Here is a 25,204-nt window from a genome sequence, read left to right as displayed (position 1 = left end):
TATCTTCCGGGAGTTTTAGAGAGTTCAAGGTGAGTAGGTGAAGTAAAACAGAAAGAATAGTAACTTTTTATTCTATAGTCTGTCAGATTGAAGGGTGGAATAGTAAACATAAGCCCTGTATTCTTTTACCCACTTCATAATTCCCAGCATGATCAGTTTTGTCTCTTACATACCCACTTATTCTTCTCCTCCAGATAATTGAAGATTAAAGATTTTAATGTCAGTCCTAGTACAGGTTTCAAAGGGTTTTGTTTTATTAATCTGGCATTCAGTTCCTACTTGTAACAAATTTTAAAGAAATAGGATAGGCAAAAAAATGATATAAACGAAGACATTTAAATTATTAATGTTAGCCGGGCGTTGGTGGCGCACGCCTTTAATCCCAGCACTCGGGAGGCAGAGGCAGGCGGATCTATGTGAGTTCGAGGCCAGCCTGGTCTCCAGAGTGAGTGCCAGGATAGGCTCCAAAGCTACACAGAGAAACCCTGTCTCGAAAAAGCAAAAAAAAAAAAAAAAAAAAAATTATTAATGTTATAGAAAACAGTTTAGGGCTGGAGAGATGGCTCAGCTGTTAAAAGCTAAGCTCACAACCAGAATATTAAAAAAATAAAATAAAATAAAAAACAGTTTAAAGCAAACTGAAATGTTTAAATAATGGTAAATTACAATTTATAAATTAAATTGAATATCATTCAGGAATTTCAATGATTGTGTTAAAGTCCACGTAGTAACATGAAAAAGAAATGGAGTGGGGGAAGCTGAAAAGATAGCTCAGTGTTGAGAAGGTTGCCCCTACAGGTATAAGGACCAGAGTTCAAATCCCCAGGACCCATGTAAATGTTGAGTGGGTATGGTAATTCCAGCCTCTGAAGGCAACGGTACAGGTTCCCAGAAGAAGCAAAATAGCAAGTGATCCTAGCAGTATGAGTGAGCTCTGGTTTGATGGAGAAATGGGCCTCTGTGAAGAAAGTGGGACTGCGGCTGAGGGTGAATGCCCGCATCCACTCAGGCCTCCACATGCATGTACAGCCATACACACATGAAAAGCACACATATTTACATGTGGAAAGGGAAAACTTTAATAGAAACTTTAAAATACCTGTTTTTAATGTGTGCTTGTCATGTATTGATCAATTCTACTTCTGATTTTTAGGTATAATTATTTTATTAAAGTTTCTTATAGGAAAAAATAATTACATTTTTTACTGTTTTACTCAGTGGCAGTCTCATACATGTATAAATTTTAGTTATTTCCGCCCCCACCATCCTCTCTGGTCCAACTGAACCCTTCTTCCCACAAGTCTCTTCCTTTTGTGTGTGTGTTCCTTCCCTTTTGCAGCCCACTGAGTATTAGGGTTCCTTGAGCATGAGTGCAAGGGTTTATTTGGTGGGCAACTTACCAAGTTATGAAATGGGGCCATTTTTGATCGAAGGCTAGGTGGCTTTTTACTAATATTTGTTGGGGGGGGTGTCTTGTCTTGCAAAGTAGTCTATTATCAAAGGACAGTTACTGTGGAATACTGACCTATTAAAACACCTCAAATTCCCTTCGTTGTGATCTGTGTGACAGTCTGTAATCTGAAGAGCTTCCGTGGCTTCTGAAGTCGAGGTTCAGCTGGGCAGAAGCTCTAGTACAACCTGACCTATTGTAAATGACAGAGCACCTGTCATTTACAGGCCATCAGGAGGTGACCTCTTTTGTTCAAATGGAACTTTTCCCCTAGCTGGTTTTTCCTAAACTAAATGGTACCAAATTTATTTTCTGTTATTGGATCTTATTGTATGGTGCTTTATGAACTTACTCAAGATTACATTGTATCTGTTCTATGTTCTACTTGGGTTCATGCTGAGAATTTTGTTCATAAGCTATGTTTAAGTAAGGCATTTTCTTTTACTACAGGTATTTCCCCGTGCTAATTCGTGTTGATTTAGTTGAAAAACTAACTTTCATAGAAAATCTAAAATGCTTTGTGAAAATTCTGTGGTTGTATATGGTTTATATCTCAACATTTGTAATACCACCTTGTTTAGTTTTGATAGCTTGTTTTTATCAGCTTTTAAATTCATGACACTGTGTTTCTTTTTCTTTTCCTTTTCCCTCAATTTCAGAGCATGTAACTTCTAATGCCAGCGATAGTGAAAGTAGTTACCGTAAGTGTTTCATGTTACTTGTTCTTTTGTTTAAAAAAAAAAAAAAGTAATAAATACTTTGAGTGGCTCTTTCTTAGTGATATGCTTTAAAAACTAAAAGTTAGATTCCTAAGATTGCTAAACTGGGAAAAGCCAACTAAAATTATAGATGTGAGAAAGAAGTTCACCTGAAAGTTGAGTATCTCTAATCCAAAACTCACAGTCTTTATCAACAATATGACACTCCAAAAGTTTCAGATCTTAGAACATTATTTCTCAAAATTTTCAGTTCAGAGTTGCTTAGCCAGGGATGGCTATGTAGATATTTTTAAATGCAAAAAAAGAAGCTTAAATCTGAAAATTTTTTGCTGCAAGCATTTTGGCTAGGGTCCTCAAGGTGCACATATAGAATGGTTAATTTCAAGGTTTTAATGAAAACAAACCCATTTACCAACTTAATTTGTATATACTATACTAGTATGTAGATTTGTGTATATTTTATAAAAAGTAAATATCTGATAAGGAATGAACTTGTACTTTTCTTAGTAATTTTGTTTTTAACATAAGTACTAAAAAGATATTTGTTAGTAATGCTAAATGATCATTAGTTTATTTCCTTTTTATTCTATGCAAACATTGCTCAAAAAGTAATATTCTTTCTCCTTTGCTGTTTAATGTTATATTCTTGATGTTAATTGAACTATATAAGTATGGATTTTTGTTAAGACAAATTGGGGTGTAGAAAGAGAGGAGTATGTGAATATCAATTGTAGCAACTTAAATTTGTTTTTCTAACTTTTTTTACTGCTGTCTAAAATGAAAGTAATCTTGATTACAGATGAGTATGGCTGCTCAAAAGGTTAATCCCATTACCAGTCCCAGATATTTCATGTTGGCAATATATACTTTTAACCTTCATTCATTGGTTGGATTTTTTTTCTACATAATAGCTATGTGATTTGAGGAAGAAGAATGGGCAATTATTTCTTTATTTACTTATAACCAGAATCTGCCGTAGAGTAGTTGAGTGGGTTTTCTAGAATAAAAGGAGGTAATGAAAGTATATACTGTCTTTTCTCACCATTTGCATGAACTGTTGAGTTGTGGAATATTCACCTGCATGTTTTTGTAGTATGTAAACCATATTTTACATCAGTAATTTTTGTTTTGTTTTGTTTTTTGAGACAGGGTCTCACCAAGTGTAGCCTTAGTTAGCCTGGAAAACTCTACATAGAACAAGTTAGCCTCAAACTCATAGAGATCTGTGTGCTACCATGCCTAGATACATCAGTAATTGGGCAGGGGGGTGAGGGGGACTGCTCATGAAGTATCTGTTTTGTGATGCTATAACACTAAGATTGGAAACAAGCAAGTACAGATCTGTATAGAGCCATAGACTGCGAGGGTAGTAATGCACTCACTGAAACCAGTCTCAAGCTGGTAGACTTGTTACAGAACAAGGAGGAGAACATTTTCCAATGCATTATTCAGTTTTCGTTGCTTTCATCTAATCACTGGACCTGTTTTGTTTTCCACAGTACATGTTTAAAACTAGAGTTTTAATTATTTTCTTTGTGTTCACATAGTTCACATAGTTGTTTTTCATTTATAATATTTCCAAAGTTCCTTTAATTTAAATTTCAGATGCCTTAATCTGAATCAAATCAAAATTATAGTGGTTTTTAAAAATCAAATATAGCTTTAGATAAATATACTCAGTTGGAACAGAAATAGTATTTTCTGTGGCTTCTTGGGTATTTTCTGTTTTGGGGTTTTTTTGTTTGTTTGTGTGTTTTGTTTTGTTTTGTTTTTATTGAGGCAGACTCACCTCATAGTCCAAGCTAACCTCAGACTGGCAATCCTCCTGCCTGAGACTCCAGTGCTGAGATTATAGGCAAGCAATCTCACATCCAGCCCTAGTACCTATTTATTGTAAATGTTTAGTGTCCCAGAGGAAGGAATTTTTGTTGGTTTCTGTTTTTGGTATGGGGAGGTTGTTATTTGGAGGCAGTTTTGTTGGTTTGGGTTTTTTTTTTATTTTGTAGTACTAGAGAACAAACTCAGGCAGCCTTCCAATAAATTAAATCTCCAGCAAGAAATGAAGATTTTAATGGATTTGATGATCTATAAATAAAAAAGCACATAATAGCATTAAGTTATGGAAAAAATAGTACATTTATGTTTCATCTTATATTTGTCAAATTTACCTTTATGGTTTAATAATTTCTCCTTTGTACTAAATCTTGCCGTGGATAATTTATGACATAGTACCTTTTTGTATGCCCTGTTCACGTCTCAGAAAGTCCTAGTATCTTGTGTGTGAGGAAATAGGTCAGTTGTGTGGAAGAGGACCACAGTGGCATCAGTTACCTTCATTTTCTTACCCTTGCTTTAACTCTCCATAGGTGGTCAAGAAGAATATGTTTTATCGTATGAGCCAGTGAATCAACAAGAAGGTTTGTGAAGTTTGTTAATGTTGTATAACCTTATTAAAAAGTGTATGTATGTATGTATGTATGTATGTATGTATGTATGTATGTATGTATTCAGGGCCAGTGAGGTGGCTCAGTGAACAAGGGTGCTTTCTGGCAGACATGATGACTTCATTTCATCCCTAGAAATGACATGTTGGAAAGAGAAGCAGCTCCCATAAGTTATCCTCTGATGTACTCATTCACACCACATCACACACAAACTTGATTACAATAAATTGATTGGTTAATTTAAAATAAAATTGAATATACTTCTTAGTTTGAAAAATCAGACTATTAGATGCAAAAATGTGTCAGAATTTTGCTATTTTAAACTATATATGTAGAAAATTGCTTTATGAATTTCAAGAAGAACTATTTAACCCACAGAATATTAGAAGCAACTCATTTTATATTGATTGTTTTTTATTGGTGATGTATTCCTAAGCCTGTATAATATCGTATCACTACCCTTGCAGTAACACTTTTTAAATGTCAAGAGACACTTTTAAACTCCTAGATTTTTATCCCTTTCACCCAGGCGGGTTCTAAGCTATTTTTATTCCTCACTGTATCTAATTCCTCCAACCACAATACTAGTCTGATGCTCACCACTGACTTCCTTCTTCAGATGACCTACTGTGTCCTCTGCTGAACTGTCTTTCTAGATCATGACTGCCACCCATCACCTCCTACAGCCACTTGGTCTACTCCATCTTCCTTCTCTGCGTTTAGTTTTTTACTTCAAAAACCACCAGTAAAACACCGTGTTTTGTTTTCTCTGTGTATTGAAATGTCTAAGATGCTAAATTTGACTTGATTGACTTCAGAGATTTTAATAATAATTTGTTTACAAGAGAACATAATGTTGAGAAGGAACAAAGAAGAGACACATCAGAATGGTTTTCTTCTGCTGAGCTAAAACACATTAGTGTTTGTTAAGTGTTTATTCCTTTTCATGTGTTTATCTTTGTAGTTAATTATACTCGACCAGTCATTATATTGGGACCCATGAAAGACAGGGTAAATGATGATTTAATCTCAGAATTTCCCGACAAATTTGGATCCTGCGTCCCTCGTGAGTAACCCAAATTTAAACTGTTCTAACACTTTCTGTCACTGTGTTTGGAGAAAGTAAATATAAGTGCTTTAACGAGTTAGAGTTAATTGTTTTATTAATTATTCCTTTGTCCTCAATATTATTTTCTCTTTTTTTTAAGATTTAAAAGTATTGTGTTAAACTTTTCAGAAAGCAATCAATTAAGTAGAGGATGTATTTATTCTGTTTTTAAATATGAAACACTTCCCCAAGTTCTTTTTTTATTGAAGATACAACTAGACCAAAGCGTGACTATGAGGTGGATGGAAGAGATTATCATTTTGTGACTTCAAGGGAACAGATGGAAAAGGACATTCAGGAGCATAAGTTCATTGAAGCTGGCCAGTATAACAACCATCTGTATGGAACAAGTGTTCAGTCGGTGCGAGCAGTAGCAGAGAAGGTAAGCACCAGAGCCCCCGGGCAGTTTCTAAGGAGGACACATACTTTTGACTTTTATTTGTATTAATAGAAGATAGATAACATAACCTTGATATTAATATTACTGCATTAGGTAAGTAAAATTTTTATTTTGAGTAGTTTAGAAAAATACATATGACAAGGCTGTCAAAAATCTGAAAATAAGATGATCAAATGCATCTGTAAAATGAGAGATAGTTATCTTAAGGGCTGTTTTAGAGGCAGACCTTATCCTACCTGAAGTCAAGTGTCCATGAGAAAAACTGACTAAGTTGTTAAGCATAGGGGCCAAAAAAGTCTCCCAAGTCTACAAAGACAGAGTAAAAATTCAAAAGTAATGTAACAAGTTTTGGGGTTTTGATTTTGTTTGGTTTTGGTTTGGCTTTTGTTTTTTGTTGTTGTTGTTTGGTTTGGGTATTTTGTGGTTTGGTTTGGTTTGGTTTGGTTTGGTTTGGTTTGGTTTGGTTTGGTTTGGTTTGGTTTGGTCTCTGTGTAGCCCTGGCTGACCTGGAACTCACTCTGTAGATCAGACTGGCCTCAAACTTAGAGTACTCAGGAGGCAGAGATCCACCTGCCTCCGCCTCCACCTCCTTAATGCTGGGGTTAAAGGTTCCAGACAACAAGAAGTTATTTTAAAACATTCTCTAATATATTGGTTAAAACAGTTTTTATAATGAAGTCAGGATTATGTGTTGATTATATCAATCTGTCCAGTGATTTCAAGGTCAGTCCAACAGTATCAAATCAGTCAGTAGGAAGCACAATAGAATAATTATCATCTTGAGGCCAGGCTGAACTATAGTGAGTTTCATACCAGGACCAGTGGTAGGTAGGCTAATAACTAATAGATAGGGAAAGTGGGTAAAAAGTTGTATTGATGAGTACAAACTCAGTACATATATGGATTATCACATTTAACCCTACTAATATGTGAAACTTCTGTCTGTTTAAAATTTCTCCATGTTAAAATCATCTTTGCCTTTGTAACTAGTTTCAGGGGTGACACTTTCTCAGTCTAGCCTAACCAGTCCAGGTTCAGTAAGAAAACTTATCTTAAAAAGTAAGGTTGAAAGCTAGGACAGCAGACTTTGGCCTCTGCCCTCCACATTCCCGAGCTTACCCATGCATGCACTACACACACCAGTGAGTAAAATACCAAGATCTAGAATGACAAAGCCTGAGGAACTGTGCCCAACTGATGACAACTCAGACACTGTAAGTAAATCCAGCTCGTATCCTGAATTGGAACCTCAACCATCGGCTTTCTACTGCTCCTTCAATAAGGATCATTAAATGACCAGCTAGAATTATACTGTGGTCAGATCATAAATGTCGTTATCTGTGGGTAATATTATTCCAGGGATTACACAAAAGCTAGTATGTCTGTGTAAAGAGAGTGAAGCCAGAATGTTAGTTTTCTGTCACATGACGGAAAACGGGAGGAAGCATTTGGTTTAGTTCATGGTCTCAGAGGATTCAGTCCATCATGAAGAAGCTCACTATGTCCATTGAGCCTGTCTACTAATTGTGTCATGTAACCTAACCCAGGGCTAGTTCAGCAAGGTCCTAGCCACACATGAATACCTGACTTCAGATCCCAATACTACATGAAGCAGAGCCCGTTGGTATGTGTGCACCTGTAATCCCATCACTGGGAAGTGAAAATGGGAAGCTCCCCCAGAAATTGCTAGTGGCTAGTCCAGCCAAGTGGCAAGCCTTGGGTTCAGGGAGACCTTGTCTCAAAAAGTAAGGTGGAGAGCAATTAGGGAAGAGCGCTGGTGTCGTATCAACTTCTGGCCTACACATACACACATATACATAAAAATAATTTAATACTGTGAGTACATCATTTTCTTTACTTTTCTATATGTTTGGAGACTTACAATATTTTTATTGTAAATATGCTTATTAAATTAAATTTATTTCAACATGAACTCTAGCCTTTAAATTATGAGCTACTTTATGAGATTGAGGACCTGATTTTAAATATCACAATAAAATTTATTTAATTTTCATTTCCTATGTAACTTAGAATACACATCTATAATAAAAATATAAATGACCTTTTGAGTCAGTGGATTTCTCAGAAAAGTTATGTAATTCCAGAATTAGATTTTTCAAATGGCAGTTTATGGTATTTTCTAGCCCTCGATAAGATGAGGCTTGGAAGAATAGAATAGTGGTAGTGAAGGGCTAGAGAGATGGCTTGGTGGTTAGGGAATAGTAGTAGTGAGGATTCACAGGTTTGAAAGAGTGTGAATTCTAGGACTTTTTCACTTTCTGTTGGTCATGCCGTTTTATGAAGTGAAATTCATTAATGATCTTTGAATTATTAATTTGTATATTTTAACGTGTGTGCGTGTGTGTGTGTGCGTGTGTGTGTGCGTGCGTGCGTGCGTGCGTGCGTGCGTGCGTGCGTGCATGTGCAGGTGCGTACATACAGGTGTCCATTGGGGCCAGAAGAGGGTTTTGGATCCCCTGAAGCTGTAGTTTGGCTGGTGGCTATAAGCTGCCCAACATGGTTGCCATGAACTAAACTCAGGTCCTCTGCAAGAAGAATGCTCTCTTAACTGCTGACCCACATCTCCCCACTGAGGAGTTGTTGCTCTGTAAAAACTTATTGCAGCCCAGATACAGCAAGGAGGGCCTAGGCCCTCCCCCAAATGATATGACAGACTCTGAAGGTCCCCCCATGGAGGACCTCACTATCCCTGGGGAGGAGTTGGGGGGGTTGGTGGGGAACATGGGGGGGATGGATATGAAATATGAGTAGTAATTGAAGAAGAAAAAGAAAAAAAACTAAAGATGTGAGAACTGTATTTTAATTCTTTCAATGGTTTTGAGAATGGAAAAGTAACTATCATTGTTTTTTTATTTAATTTCCCTTCTAAAATTTACTGATAAATAACAGTTTTCGTGAAGTAAAAAAATATCTAAATGAAGCATAATTCAGATTGTGACTTGTGAGGGACGACATCGGTATAATTGAAAAGGTTTGGTCCACTTATTTAGTTTTTTTCTTTATTGTCTCTGTTTTAGGGTAAACACTGTATCCTTGATGTGTCGGGAAATGCCATAAAGAGATTGCAGATTGCCCAACTTTACCCAATATCTGTTTTTATTAAACCCAAATCCATGGAAAATATCATGTAAGTGTCCTGCCTACAGTCTTCCCTTGAGTTACTTATTTGCCCTCTTTGCGGCTCACTCTCTGCATATGAAATGGAGAGAGTGGTATTGATGCCTATCTTGGAGGGCGTTGAGATTAAATAAGTGTTGTTTAATGTTAGCCGTCATTTCTCATCATCATCCCCGTTCATGTTATTCAATAGTCAGTGCAGCTATGTCCAGCCATTAGAAGGACAGAAGGATGGTTGCTCCTTAGCTGACAGAAAATGTGAGATGGCTCCATAACGCACTTTCCTCCAAGCCTGATGACCTGATTCCCAGGTCCCACATAGCAGAAGGACTCCTGCACATTGCTCCCTGACCCACACACAGGGACACACATATTCCCAAATATACACATACAAATGTAATTTCATTTTTTTAGTAGAATTAAGTAAAAAAGAAAAGAAAACACAAATTAAAAACAAGGAAAACAAGAAAAAATAGTATCAATGAATCTAAATATCCCATTCATCAAAACACTGTACTCAGCACTGATACTCACAAAATACTCAACATATGCAAAGTACACATTGATTTCCAACACACATGACAGTTACCAAACTGTCTGCTGGTGCACAATTTTCAAATGATTAAAAATTAATATCCTCTGCCCACAGCAAAGTTAATCTAGAAATCAATAATAAAAATATGACTCAAAGGGCTGGAGAGATGGCTCAGAGGTTGAGAGCACTGACTGCTCTTCCAGAGGGCCCAGGTTCAATTCCCAGCACCCACATGGCAGCTCACACCTGTCTGTAACTCTAGTTCCAGGGGATCTGATACCCTCATACAGATATACATGCAGCCAAAACACAATGCTCATAGATAAAACAAAAATTGTTAAGAAAAAAAAAAGCAGGTCTTTCTACTTTCAAAAACAATATGATTCAAATGCCTGTATGTTAAAAACTGAACATTATATCTCTGAATAGGTTAAAAAAGAAATCCCATAGAAATTAATGTTTTGAACTACATGCAAAAGCTGACAAACTTAATGTCATATCTTTGCTGAAAGAGATTACACAGCCTGTAACTGCTGTAGTAGGTGAAACCAAATATCAGGTGTGTTGGCAAACACCCAATGTCAGCACTGAGGAGCTCAGGTGGCCTGCTGAAAATCCAAGACCAGCCTGGAGTATAGAGCGAGAGAGAGAGTGTTTCAGAAAGCATAAGCAAGAGTTGGAAGTCAGCCATTAAATTCAAAGAAGGCAAAAGAGAAATTAATGAACTAGGAAGTCAGCATATAACATAGAAGATCAATAGAAAGATGTTCTTTGAAAATACAGTAAACATTAAGAATGATTAAAAAAAAATGAAGTCAATCATTCTGATGCTAACACCAGGATGGAAAGGGGTCATCAGTGTACATCAATAGTGGTTACAGTTCAACACGGGGGGGGGGGGGGCAATAAAAATCAGGCCTTGGACAGAGCACTAAAAGGACCTCCACAGTTAGTTAGCACACACACAGCACGGCACTGGCTTTAAACAAGTGAAAGCCATGATGTCATATGTTACCACCTGCACATCAGGATAATAAAAATAGAAAAAGGTAGCACATGTCTTTGACAGATTTATGGAGCATCTGAAAATACCTCACAGTCTCTAAAGGGTCACTTGGTGAATCTATATTGATAAATTTACAGTAGCTTCAAAAGGTTGACATGCAGAATTTATGATTATCCTAGAACTCTCATTCCTAAATACATGCAACAGAAATGCTTGCTTGTGTTAACCAGACATACTTGCTTACCAGCAAAAGTGCTATTCAAATAGCCAACAGGTAGAAACTACCTAAATGACTACCACCAGCCAAAAACATTATGACATTTTCATGATGAAACATTTTGCAAAAATAAACATGAGCAGTCTCCATCTATGTACAAATGCATAGGGGAATCTTTTTTTTTTAAGCTTTGTTTATGTATACAGTGTTCTGGCATGTGTGCCTACACAACAGAAGAGGGCACCAGATCTCATTGCAGATGGTTGTGAGCCACCATGTGGGTGCTGGGAACTGAACTCAGGACCTCTGGAAGAATAGCCAGAGCTCTTAACCTCTGAACCATCTCTTCAGCCCCACATAGGAGAATCTTACAATGTTAATAAAAGATCTCAAATTAAGTTTGCATACTCTGAAGTTCCAGGTTTAGTCATCATTTGTAGAAAACAAATAAAACTTACCTTTGAGGGTGGCATACTTGAGTTCCAGAGCACTGGTATTGGACCTGAGTACTCACTTGATGTACAGGTTTGTGACAGGTTGTCAAGCTGTACATTTAAGATCCTACACTTCCGTGTTTTTAAAGTCACACTTCAGAAAATATTAACAAGAAAAGAACAAAAAGAAAGACAATCTTACATGGTCTTAGACCTAATAAAGTATAATAACCAAGCAGAGCTTATTCCTAGAATGTAAAGCTGGTTTAATATTTAAAAATCCATCAGGGCATTAAAGGTCCAGAGTAGAGCATAAATGGGGGTGGAGGGGAGGCAAAATGGTCTCTGAATAGTGATGGATTGCAAAGTACTCCATCGCCCCCACATACACAGTGGTTCCACTGGCAGAATCTATCTGTTTGACCTATTTTGGAACTTTGAATTCTTTTGAAGCCAAACAGCTTCCTGAAGTTGGTAGGTTAATTTCAGCTCTCAGCATGGCTTCAGCTCTCCATTCCCTTCTTTTTAGCCCCATAGCAAGCAGCCATGGTGCCTTTCTTGAGCAGTCTGCATGCAATTTGTAGGAGCAAAGGACACAACAAAGACCCTATCTTCCATGGATAAGGAACTGCCATATTCACTGGATGCTATTTCTGACGTAGAAGTATATTAAGTCATCCCCTGGTTATAAAGTAATTTTCAGAGATTTAAAGACCCAATGCCTTTCCCCAGACCTGCCCGATACCTCCTTGACTTTGTCTTTTTTTATTTTGGTAGCCAGCCCAGGTCATTTGAATGTAGTTGAATGTGTGGATGGAATTTAGAGATGCATTGTACATGGCCATGGAAAGGCACAGTCTCAGAAAATACCTGAGAAAAAATCTTCAGTCTATGCACAGAAACACTCTACAATTAAATTTCAAATAAAACACCAAAAATTAGTCTCTAGACTTACTGACTCATAAGATTCAAATATAAAATTTAAATAAAAACAAAGTATACAAAGAAATAACAAAGAATGATCTTTCGAAGGAAAAGATAAAATAAATACCTAGAGACAGACCAGATGTCAAACTTACTACAGACTATAAAACAACTTTTATATACAATTCATTGTTTTAAAATAAAAAATAATGGGTTTTTGTATAACATTCTCGTGAATATATATCATTCAGTGCTCATACTCACCTGTGTTCACTTCTGTTGTCCCCTTCTTTGTCCCCGTAGTATCCTTTCTGCTCTTATGTTATATGATATTTATAGTGCCTTAAAGATACATAAAAGACAAGGTCAAAGTCAAGAAAACTGTATGTGAGCAAGTTGGAAATATCAGAAAGAGAAAACTTGAAGTTCTGGGGGCTAGCGATTGCTCCCCCTGTAAGAACATGGACGACTCTTGGAAAGGATCCAGCTGGGGTTCCCAGGACCCACCTTAGGTGGTTTACAACTGCCAGTAACTCCAGCCCTAGGGGATGCAAAGTCCACTTCTGACCTTCACAGACACTGCACTCTACTCACAATAAAAGCTTGCTTTTTTTTTAAGTTCTGAAATTGAAAAAAAAAAAAAGTTACTGAAGTAATTTTAATAGAGAGAGAGATTCAGAGGCAAATTTGAGCAGGCAGAAGACTTATCAAACTTAAAGATAGAGCAATGAAAATAATCAAGTCTGAGAAACATTAGAGAAAAGTTAGCAGAGCTTCAAAGAACGGGGACCAGCAGACATTATGATTCCCAAAACAGGAGCAGGGGGCAAAGAGTTCATTTAACAGTCATGAATAGAAATACCCAAGATATTGAATAAAGTCCAAGCATAAGAAATGGAGATGCCCTGAGAGGCACCTGATAATCAGACTGTTGGAAGACAGTGTTGGACTCAGCATGAGAAGTGACTCACCACATCCAGGAGATCTTTCCAGTAAGATTATCTGCAGAATTCTGTCAGAAACTTGGGAAGTCAGAAGGCTGTGAGTCAGTGCATGAAAAACATGCAGAGATAAACCCTGTCAGTCAAGAACCCTATCCTCTGCTGGGAGGTGGTGGCTCACACCTTTAATCCCAGCACTCGGGAGGCAGAGGCAGGCGGATCTCTGTGAGTTTAAGACCAGCCTGGTCTTCAAGAGCTAGTTCCGGGACAGATTCCAAAGCCACAGAGAAACCCTGTCTCGAAAAACCAAAAAAAAAAAGAAAAAAGAAAAAAAAAGAACCCTATCCTCAGCAAGGATGAGGGGAGGAGCTCACTGCACTGGAGCCCTAAAACCCAGGTGAAGGTGAGGAGAGAAGCCCTCCACCTCATATGGGTGCCATGGTTTGTATGCCGCATACCATGACACACAAGATAGAGGAGGAGATTAAGATGTTCTCAGGTAAACAAAATCACAAGTCCATCACCATTGTACCTACCCAGAAGAAATGTTCAGAGGGTCTGAAGATTGAAAGGACACGATGCGATAGCCACACAAAATATCCTGCCTATTGCAGAGATAGGAAAAGCTTCCTCTCACAAGTGTTCCCATTGTCCAGCTACAAGAAGACTTACAGCGTACGATTGTCCTACTACTTCTGTCCACATTGAAATAAGTGTCACGTGTATCATTTCATATATTTGAAAAGTAATTGTGGAATCAAAAGCATCTCCACTGTGAATATATCATTTAACTAATATTTTTAATATGTAGTCAAGATTTCCTTATGTCTTACATGTTTGCAGTTTTTTCCTCTAGGCAAGTTCTAAATAAAATAAGGTTTACTCATGACAGATGATTAAACTTTTAATATATAGTTTTCCTCCTTTTTTTCTTTCTCATTCTACTACACTTTAATCGGCAAAGAAACTAGGTGATTTCATAGTGTTTCCTTAAACTATATTTCCTGGTTGTGCTGTGTATTGTGTTCATTTACAGTCTGGGTTGGAATATAGGTCTGAGAGTCGTTTTCCTATGAAGTGCACAGTGAGAATTGTCAGATGAGTACATTATTGGCTGTGAGCTAATGTAGGAAGTGCTAGACCCTGTTCTCACTGTGTGTGTCAGGCAGCAAGCCTAGGGACTGCGCTTGCACACAGTTGAACTTCCCATTATTTTATGCCTTTGATGTATTCTCTCATTGTTTTTCAGAGTATTACATTATGGTCATCACAATTTCTGAATTTGTTTTCACAGGGAAATGAATAAGCGCCTCACAGAAGAACAAGCCAGAAGAACGTTTGAGAGAGCCATGAAATTGGAGCAGGAATTCACCGAACATTTCACAGGTCTGAACCACGTGTGCCAGTGCCTATTTTGACACAGAGAATTTTGACTAGTCTTATAGTTTTCAAAATAAACTATAGCATCTGTGGGTTTTGTCCCTTGGGAAACTCAAAAGTTAGCCTAGTTGGTAATTGGGAAGCTTAAAATGTGGTGTTCCTACAGTTATGTGTACAGGAATAATTTACAGTTGACCAGAGAGAAATAGAGTTAATTTCACTGCTTCTCTGAAGCCTGTGTCTTTTCTGTTACCCTTTGTAAATTTTGGTCCATTCTCCCCAGGCTTACAGGGAGAATTTACAGGTTTCAGAGATATTCAGGATGTACAGTGTAATACTACATACTTTGTGAGTTCATACTGCAGCCATGGTAGTACACGTTACTGCACTTCCTAATATGTGGGTGTGTATGTTGGTGAGGTCACTTGAGATATACTTTTTGTTAGTCACTGTGCTGTGCGTTAGATACCCAGAAACTGTCTTTTGAGGGTCTTGGTTTTTCCAGTGCTGTGGCCTTGCACAGCTAGGCAAGCACTGTCACTAAACTATGCCTTAACACCACATTTCCTCCTGAAAACAGAAGCTTATATCCTTTTATCAACATTTCCTTACTCTATCCCCTCCCCCAATGTCTGGGACCCACCACTGTACCCCTATGCCTGTGAATCAGATTAGATTCCACAGGTAAATGAGGCCATATGGAATTTATTTTTGTGTGTCTAGTTTATTTAATTTAGCTTAATGTCTTGTATATTCACTCATGTTGTCAAAAATGACAGGATTCCTTCTTTTTATGACTGAATAATATTCTCTCATTCATATATATATAGATATACATAGATATATATATAGATATGTATATATATCCTGTATTTTGTTTGTTGACATTTAGGTGGTTTTCGTTATTTTGTCTGTTGTGAATATTGAGATTAACAAAGAATTGCAGATGTTTCTTTGATGTACTGATTTCTTTTCATTTGGATATATACCCAGAAATGAGATTGTTGGATCGTGTTCTAGTGTGTTTTCTGCTGCTATAGCAGTATACTGTAGACTGGATATAAGCTAGAATGTTTTAGCTGGCAATTGGGAGGACTGGGAATTCCAAGATGAAAGGAATGGCAGTTTGTGATTGCCTTCTTACTGTATGACCTACAGAAGGGCAGCAAGCACACAGGCTACAAGAGAGTTAGGGGGACTGAATGAACACCCCACTCTGACAGCAACTAGCCCCTGCTGTAATAACTAATTACTCTTAGCTAGAAAAGAATAGGGTCTAGCTGGGTTGCCCAAGGTGGCCTTGAACTCCTAGACTCAAGTGACCCACATTTGCTGCCTTGCCTGACGTCATTTAAATTAATGATGACATGAGTTCCAGCAAGTACTCTGATATCATAAGCCATGTGCTAAAGGGAGAGGGCTCTATTTTTTTATTCCAGACTTAGAAACCATAAGAATTTTAGCATAAGAACAACTCGTGCCCATTATCCATATTTTCCAAATGTTATCATTTTATCTCTAAAAATCTGAGTAAGTTACAAATAGATGTCCTTCACTTCTGAGTATGTCAGTGTTTCAAAAAACAATAAAAGGATATTTGGGTGTTTGCTTCTATCCCTCATATAGTGAGAGTGCTGCTTATCAAACTCAGGAAATTTAACATTGATAGTCTCACCTTTTAATACAGACTTTCCCAGATATTAGCAGTCGTGTGAGTAAAATGAAAAAAGAATTCATTCAGGAGCACATACTGCATTGAGCTATCACACGTAATTGGTCTACTTTAATCTAGAACCATCCATTATAACCATGACATTCTTTTAAGAGTGAAAGCCAATCCTTTTATGGAATCTCCTTAGATGTGGGCTGTGAGTTGACAGGCATGTCAAAGTAGTGACACTGTGATCTCTGCACAGTACCATACTTGGGATGCCAGCTTAGGATGCCATTCTAGACTTCTCCTAGTGGTGTTGGTTTCCATGGTAACGGCTGAGGTATCTGTGGCTTTGACCTCTTAATTTTCCAACCCTGACTTATCCAGTGAGCAAAGCTGTGTGATTCCCAAGGCAATAATTCCCTCAGCAACTGTTCTTCACTGTGGGCCTGCCCTGTGGAGCACTGTGAGCCAGTCAAGATGAAACTGGTGTTTGCCAAATGTCTGTGTCTTCACAGATATTAAAGGATACCTCTGTGTAGCTCAGAATGCAAACTTTTTATCACAAAACTAATACTCGTAAACATTATAAAGCTTAAAACTTTTGATTTCCCAGACATTCTTAAGTACTTAGAAGCTCTTCATGCACATAAATTTTCCTCTTTATGGTATACTTAACCTTCACCAGCCAGACAGTTTTACCTAACTTCTCCATTTGGAATTTTATGCCAGATGTCTCAGGCCGTAGGAAACTAAACACTGAGTTTTACCTACACCTGCTCACACTTGATAGTAGCCATTGTGGGCCTCACATTTACAGACCTGCCAGGGCCTCCTGAGTGCTGGGTTAGTCTCTGTGAGCCACCTGCCTGACTCCATACTGAGTCCTTTTAGTTTTATTAACTAACCTTTGATTCTTACAGACTAGAGGCTCCAAGTAGCCAAATAATTGCTACCTTTGTTGTTGTTGTTGTTGTCACTATTTGTGTTTTTTGAGACAGGATTTAGTTGTGTAGCCCCTGTTGACCTACAATTTATAATCCCCCTGCCGCTCTGCCTTTCAAGTTGTGAAGTTAAAGGCATGCAACATGACAAATGCCTGTGTTGCCATTTTTCATTCACACATTATTTCCTAACATTGATTTTAATAGTTTCTAACTACTAAGACGCAGCTTATGTATATCAGCCCCCTATACTGACTCTGACTACCTGACACATTTCACACTTTAGCTGAACACCCAATCCATGGTCAGCTGTCTTTCCTGACATCCTACCTGCCACCAGCAAATAAGTAGCTGTTCTTGCTTTCTGTAGTTCCCACAAGTTGAGGAAATAAATAGTTTGTATTAAGGTAATAAAATTAATGTCTGCAGGGCATAAACCAGAGATAGAGCCTATGGTTAGCAAGTGCAAGGTCCTGGGTTCAGTCCCCAGCACCATCAGATGAATGAGTGAATGAGCTAATACAAGCTCAGATATTCCGAAAACTAAACAATAAACAAAAGGTAAAAACAAAACCGTGTCTTATTTTTAGTCATTTTTGTGTGTATTATACACATAGTAAAATTAGCTAAATGACCATTTGCCAAACAAGTAGGACATCCGTGTGTACAACTGCTTCCAAGGTTTGCTTTCTCCCATTTCACCAGTAATGTTTGTTGATGGCAAAGAAAGACAACTAACGCGCACTTGTTGACTTTCTGTCATTACAGCTATTGTGCAGGGAGACACGCTGGAGGACATTTACAACCAAGTGAAGCAGGTCATAGAAGAACAGTCTGGCCCTTATATTTGGGTCCCAGCAAAAGAAAAGTTATGAAGACTGGCTTTTCTGTCTTTTTTTCCACTGTCTCATTTCTCTGCCCTGTCCCGGAGTCTGTCTTCAGTGCTCCCTCCACACTAGCCCGATCCCCTCATGGTCGGCAGTTGTGCCCATTTTGACATCTAGTGTCTCCTTCATGTTGCATCATCTGTATTATTCTGTGTTACTATTGGTTTCTGGCCATTTTTCAGAACTGAAGATGAATGGCCTGACCAGCTATCAAGGGTTTGGGGAGATGCAAAATTGTAAAATTCCTTAATGTTTAAGGGAAAGTTAACTTTAAGAGATTTTCAGAAAAGCTTTATATACATTCTTTTCCAATTTCAGTACAAATGAAAGAAAGGTGGTTTTAATCAGTGACTCAGTGGACCTTGAGCAACAATGCACGCTTAACTCTAATAGCATGGTTTGGCCAGTGTATTAGCTCTCAAGTTCTTCCCTCAATGACTTCTGGTATTAAAGTAATTGTTTCATTAAAGACAAATAAGAAAAATAGGGGTTTTATCTCAAAATTAATGTCTGAGTTAACTCATAATTTCAGGAGGGCTGTTTGTTGTTCATGAGAGGTCTTCGTTGTGTGAGCCCTCCCTGGTACACTTCTCGGGGAACGGCCTTGAGTGCTTTTGGTCAGCTCATGCAGCCCGGTTTTAGTGCCTCTCAGGTGTTGTCCACACACTTTCTGATAGCGACTCTGTTGAGGTGCTGGGGGCTCACCTTCACAGACAACTGCGGACAAGAAAGTTCTGTGGCGATGTGGTAATCATGGCAGTGAGAAGGTATCCAGTTCATAGCCTGAAATTTTACTGTATGCTTAGGGAGGGGGGCAGATTTTAATGACTATTTTACCCACAATAACTGCCTATTTTGTTATAATAAAATATATATAAATATATATAAAACTTTCTTTAACTAAACTCTGTAACTATGGGAATTATTTTCTTTACATAGTTGCACACACACATATATATATATTTAAAATATATTTTTCTTTTGCCACCTACTTCTAACTTTTTGTTTGGTTTTTAAATTAAATATTAATTGATGAGACTTATCTTCCTTAATCATGTGAACTGAAAGCAAGTGTATGGTGGTGGTGGTGAGGAAAAACCTCTAGAGAAACTAGATTGCAAGTAGACGTGTGAGCATGTTCTCCTCTTTCCTATACAATTTCCAGAAGGTTCCTAAGTTTTCTGTCAGTGTTGTGTTCTTGTCATGGAGTTTGATTTAGGTCCTCCACCTTCCCTTTTAGTTCTCATTTCATTAATGGAAAAACAGAGTCCACTTTGGAGGCTTCCTCCAGACACTTCATCTCATGTAGCTGCACTGTACTGCAATTGCACAGGTCTTTACAGCAAGCTTCTTCAGTCTTAGTGAGAGGCCAAATGCCTTCAGAAATCAGTTTCTCTAGCCCATTATTAATATAATTTGCCTTCCCATTGCTCTTTGAAATTGTTTACTCAATATGTGGTTTTTGGCAACGTCATTAAAATTTCTTAAATGAGTACTGGTTTGTAAAGAATTATCACCGCTATCCATTCCACTTATGAGAAAGAGGAGAACAGCTAATAAACTCTGTTGTAAAATACATATGTCAAATGTGTCTTGAATTTTGGAGGGCTTTCCTTTTTTTTTTTTAATAACCTGATGTTTTATCAGACTGATTGATCACATTACATAACAAGTTAAGTTTAAAAGACAGGAGGCAAATGTGTAATGCTTACACTAGATACAGTAGACTATTGCCAAACATAAACACTTGGGAAGAAGAGTGAAAGATGTTGAAAGCTCTAAAAACCACCTTACAACAATAGAGATCCCAGCATAAGCCATTTGAAGTGTGCATGCAGCAAGAGGTCACACACTGAAGAACAGGAAGAAATCTTAAAGGAATGTCATTCGTCTTCTGAAAGTTATATTTGGTTTCTTTCCAGATGTCTGCTGAACAGAATTGTGGTCAAGTAGCTTGATAACTACAAGTTGCTTGATACTACTGAGACCCTGGGGAGCAGGTGCCATTATGGTAGAGTTTCACACTGATATTCCTAGTCTGTAAATGAATAGTAGTGGTAAACAAACAGCAGACTGGGGAAGGGTACCAGATGGGAGTGAGGGCTGGAATGAGATCCCAGGATCAAATGGCTAGCTCTGGGTTCACCGGAGACCTTTGGGAGGAGCGTGTTAGAGGAAGATTGCCAACAGGTGGCAGCTCACAACTGTCCGTAATTCCAGTCCTGGGGATCTGACAACCCTCACACAGACACATGCAGGCAAAACGCCAATGCACAAAAATAAAAATCATTTTAAAGATTGTATTATTTAAAAAAAAAAAAGCCACACCATGGCTATCATGGAATGAAAGCCCTTTAAATATGACTGTGAGAACCAATTGTTTCCTTTTCCTGTTTCCTGTCCTAGTATCCGAGGAGAGGACTAACCCACAGTATAGGAACACTGTGTGTGCCCAAGTCACAGGAAACGATGCTGTTTTTATATAATTCATACACAGCTTCCCAAATACTCAGGTCGTCTGGGTCACTCAGGGCACTTAGTTCTGATCCCTGTTTTGGTATCTGTAGGGGTTCTGGAGCTAATTCCCAAAGATGCCAAAAGATGGCTGTGGTCAGAGCAACAAACGTAAAAATGAGCCATCCCACTAGGAGACCATGGAGAGACAGAAGTCTGGTGGTGGTGGTGGTTGTTTCAGAAGAACTCCAAACAGTTATAGCTTGTTTTCTATAAAAATTAGTTACCTGATTTCTTTGAGTAGTAACCCATGAATTTTAAATATTCCATTACATGATTTATAGCAATATGACTCAAGTGCCATGTGTTTAAGGGTTTTCTCAACAGCTGGTTCCATATCCTAATCTGAAAGTGCAGTTTGCAGATGACACATGCAGACATCTGTCTCCTCATGTGACGTCTTTTGCTTTTGCTTTTGTTTTATCCTTTAGGTTGACTCTGGACTAACCCTTAAGAATCTTGTTACAGCACAGACATCTGCCTCAAGCAGAGAATGGTCAGTGATGGGTTTTGTTTGAACAGTTAGTACTGATGGGTGAATTTAAAAAGAAAAAAGAAAAAAACAATGTGGAATATGAGCAGAAGTATCACAGACCTTGTACAATTAATGTACGCTTGCTTCTTAACGTAAAAAGATACATGGAAGTCAGCACATGGGACAGTTGCCTTGTAAAAGTTGCTAATGAGTGCACAATAAGAACTTTCTCTAGGGAAGATGAGTGAGCTAATCTGTCTTCAGCATTTCTAAAATTAGACTCGCTTACCTCCCAGATGGAACAGCTACAGCAGCTCGTATGAACGTTCCATATGTCCCACAGTGTGAGTCTCTACAAAAAGATTTTCTAAATCTTGGGAGTCGTCTAATCAAAAATACCTACTTCCCTGGTGGTATTTAAGACTAGAAGACAGTTTTCTGAGGATAACTCCATGTCTCTGAAAGTGGAGTGCTTGGTCAGGTCCACTTAACCTGACACTACCAGCTCCGCTGTTCTGTCCTTGTGGCTAACAGTGGCTGTATCCAAGGATGCTCTTTCAGGCACCTAAACTTCAACAGTGGTGAATCTGACACGTCCCAACTTTTCAGTCACCAAACATCACACTTCTTACTGACGTCACTCTGATCCAACTTTTCAGTCACCAAACATCACACTTCTTACTGACGTCACTCTGATCCAGGTCTTCTCAGCTCCCAGGCAGTTGTCGCAATGGTCCTTTAAATATCAGGGGTTCACAAACCATGTCCTGGCTGATCCAGCTACTACCAGATGACCTCTCAAATTCAGCTTGGACTGTGCCTCTGTTCCGTGGCCTCTGTCTGGCCCCAGTCCACAGTAATCCATTTGCCTGTGTGGTGCCTAGAACGGAGTATATGTGCACTGAGTCAGCCACCTGTCACCTCCCTGGCTATACGGTTCATGCCTCTGCTGAACCTGTCACTGCTGTCCTGCAAACCCCTACCTCTCACACATCACCTCCCCAGCAAAGCCCTGCTTGTCTTCATAGCTGATCCAATAAGTCCTCTTACAGGAGGCTTCCCAGTGACAGACCGCCTTTGCCCTCTGAACTCCACAGTCCTCATTTAACATTGTAATTCCGTGCCTCTTCTCCCTTCTTGGAGCTCTTGTCCCAAGTGTCTAGGGTAGGGAATCAGTGTAAGTTTGGAACCCGCACATCCCAGTCCTCACTGCCGTGGTCTAGCTAGTTGAAATGGCCTGTGTAACTGTTGGCGTAGCTTCATCTGCAGGTTGGGAGGAGGGTAGGAGAAGCCTCAGGGGTCTGGCTATAAATCTCAAAGTCACCCAATTTTTTAAAAACCTTGCTGGTATAATAGCCTCTTCCTGAACTTTGTGATCTGATCTTCCTGTGGGTAGATGTCTTCATCCTCCAGCTGACGCCTCCTGAGAAGAAACGAGATATGAAAATCTCATGGCAGGCTACTTACAATCTTCCTGAACTTCCCTTCCTACCCGTGCCTGCTGTTTGCTCATACTGAAACATTATTTTTCAGTAAAATTGATGACTCTTTAGTGACCTTAAAACTTACCAAAAAGTTATAACCTTTGTAATCCTACAAATTGAAAATCTGGGATTTATAGTAAAATTTTCAGAGAAAGAAAACTTCTATGGCTCAGTAATAGCAAATAGAAAAGTGGCCCAAGATTAAGGGAATTTTCTTTTTAGTTTATATGAAGTACGATATGTAGACACGGGTTGGAGTGAACCACGGCACACTGACATCAGAGGACAGCACTGTGGTACCCTTCTTTCCTCCATCTTTATGTGGGTCCTAGCAGTCACACTCAGGTCATTGGGGTTGCATGGCAGGGACTTTACCCACTGAGACATCACTACCCCAGTGACTTCTTTGTGGATTTGATCCTCTTGTGCTCCTTCCCATCTGTTAACTGACTGCGCCTATAATAGACACCTGAGGTAAATAACCAACAGACATGTTGTCAGTGCTCACAGAACTCTGCAACTTCTGAGCTACAATCAGATAGACCAGTTACTTCCAAGCCAGGACAGGAGTGTGTGCTCATCAGGGCCAAAGTAAGAAAAGGGGGTGGGGACAGGGACCCTACGGTCCCCTTCAGGTATATACATCTCACTAGGACCAGCGCCATGGACTGGGGCATTCCAGATCAGGGCTACAGTGCTATCCCCTTTCCCCTAATAGCTTCCTCTGGAGAGTTCTGTCTGCAGCTGTGGCACTGAGCTCCCCTGGATTCTTCTCCACTCACCCCTTCTCCTTTTTCTTTGTTCTTCAACAATATTTGTGCCCTAGCTGGGTGGTCAAAGGTTGTGCTCTCCTTGAAAGAGATTATTCCACCTTTCCCTTTGTTTATAGCAAGTGATGCTGTAATTGTTTTAAATATTGTGTTCCACACTGTGTTGCTATGTTCCAAATATGTTCCCAGACATGTTGGAAATGGTAGTAGATGTCACCATCCTTCAGCTGAGGAGATGAGTCAATGCACTTGCAGCCTGAGTGCAGTCCCTGAAGGTATCATGCAGGAAGCAAACTGCTTAAATAGGTAAGAATGAAAGCCCAATTGGGCAGTGGTGACGAACACCTTTAATCCCAGTGCATGGAAGGCAGATGTGGGCAGATCTCTATGAGTTCAAGGCCAGCCTGATCTACAGAGTGAGATCCAGGGCAGCTAGGCTACAAAGAAACCCTCTCTGAAGAAAAAAAGAAAAGAAAGAAAGAAAACCCAGTATATATTGACTTTGTCAATCTGGATCAGACTTCGGGGAGTCTAATGCCAGGTGGTTCATTGCCAGCATTTTGAAAACACAGTTCAATTTGGTAAAAGGTTTCCAGGCAACAGTCAGCCCAATTCCAGGTGCACAATGAAGCTCAAGGTGTGACTACATGGAGACTCCTTTACAAAGTCCATGTGACCGTGAGGGTGGGTTTTAGAGCTAACGGACTTAGTGTGTTCTGTGACCATAGCATAGCAGGCCATAAAGTACTTGTGACATCTCCCCTAAGGATGGGTAACAGTCTAGGGAGGGAAGAGTCTGGGATCATCATCCTGGGGGATTTGGGTGAGGTCTGCCTCCATAGCAAAAGGTCACCATGTCATTAACAAAATCCACTCTCAGCTTTCCAGATAGAATTCAGGTACTTGATTTTTATCTCTCCATTGAGGAAACACCCCTGTGTCATTAACATTCCTGGTTCTCTTACTGCTTCTCTGTGAGTACAAGGACCCCTGTGTCCCCAACAGTTGCCAAGACTCATAACCTGAGTTTGATCCCTGGAATCCACATGGTGGAAGGGGAGAATTCACTTCCACAAAGTGTTTTCTGACCTAGAGGGAGAGGGAGCCGGAAGGAAGGAGAGAGGGAGGGAGGGAGGGAGAGAGGGAGGAGAGAGGGAGGGAGGGAGGGAGGGAGGGAGACTTAAAGATGCCCCATCACTGAGGACCTGAGGACCTAGATTCCTGGCCAGGCTGTAGCCCTCACTGTGTCACTGCAGCTGCTCAGCAGAGCCCCGAGGAGCAGCCTTGTCCAGGTCCATGGCCGGTCTCATCTGTTTCCTCTCAGCAGCAGTTATTAATCACATCAGTTACTAATTTTCATCACTCACACTGAAGAGCAACCCTCTGTGATAGTGTCAGCTGCCAACTTGACACAGTTTAGAATCACCTAAACGACGAGCCTCTAAGAATGTCTACAAGTCATTACTAAGTCAGTGGATGCAGAAGACCTGCCCACTATGGCTGTGCCATTTTCCTGGGCAGAGCACCCTGAAGAACTGTGTAAAAGGGAGCGGGCGCTGCGTCCCTGCTACTTGATGCTTCACTGAAGATGCCCTTGAGCAGCTGTCTCAAGTTCTGGCCTCTGTGATCCCTTCCAACAATCCACTGTGAGCTGAAATGAGCCCTTCTCTCTTAGGTTGCTTTTGTTAGAGTGTTTTTATATTTTGTCCCATTTATGTTTATTAGCTTTTAGTGCACAGGCCACAGTGCATGTGTGAAGGTCAGAGGACAGTTTGTGGGG

The 25,204-nt window shown here is 39.3% G+C and overlaps 1 protein-coding gene across 10 annotated transcripts in view; it reads left to right on the top strand.

The window, feature by feature from the left end:
- Positions 1-19,759, top strand: part of Dlg1 (discs large MAGUK scaffold protein 1) — a 204,465-nt gene extending 184,706 nt beyond the window's left edge. For all 10 annotated transcript variants that reach the window (XM_027412872.2, XM_027412879.2, XM_027412878.2 and 7 more), the window contains 7 exons: positions 2,110-2,151; positions 4,536-4,586; positions 5,578-5,679; positions 5,931-6,103; positions 9,160-9,269; positions 14,611-14,702; positions 18,063-19,759. In XM_027412872.2, coding sequence (XP_027268673.1) covers positions 2,110-2,151; positions 4,536-4,586; positions 5,578-5,679; positions 5,931-6,103; positions 9,160-9,269; positions 14,611-14,702; positions 18,063-18,169 — 677 coding nt within the window. In that variant the 3' untranslated portion in view covers positions 18,170-19,759. The remainder of the gene's footprint in view (positions 1-2,109; positions 2,152-4,535; positions 4,587-5,577; positions 5,680-5,930; positions 6,104-9,159; positions 9,270-14,610; positions 14,703-18,062) is intronic.
- The last annotated feature ends 5,445 nt before the right edge of the window (positions 19,760-25,204 follow it).

Source organism: Cricetulus griseus, chromosome 4 (assembly GCF_003668045.3).
Source record: "Cricetulus griseus strain 17A/GY chromosome 4, alternate assembly CriGri-PICRH-1.0, whole genome shotgun sequence".
NCBI lineage: Eukaryota > Metazoa > Chordata > Mammalia > Rodentia > Cricetidae > Cricetulus > Cricetulus griseus.
Note: the sequence above shows the minus strand (reverse complement) of the source record. Positions and strands in the feature narration are given on the sequence as shown.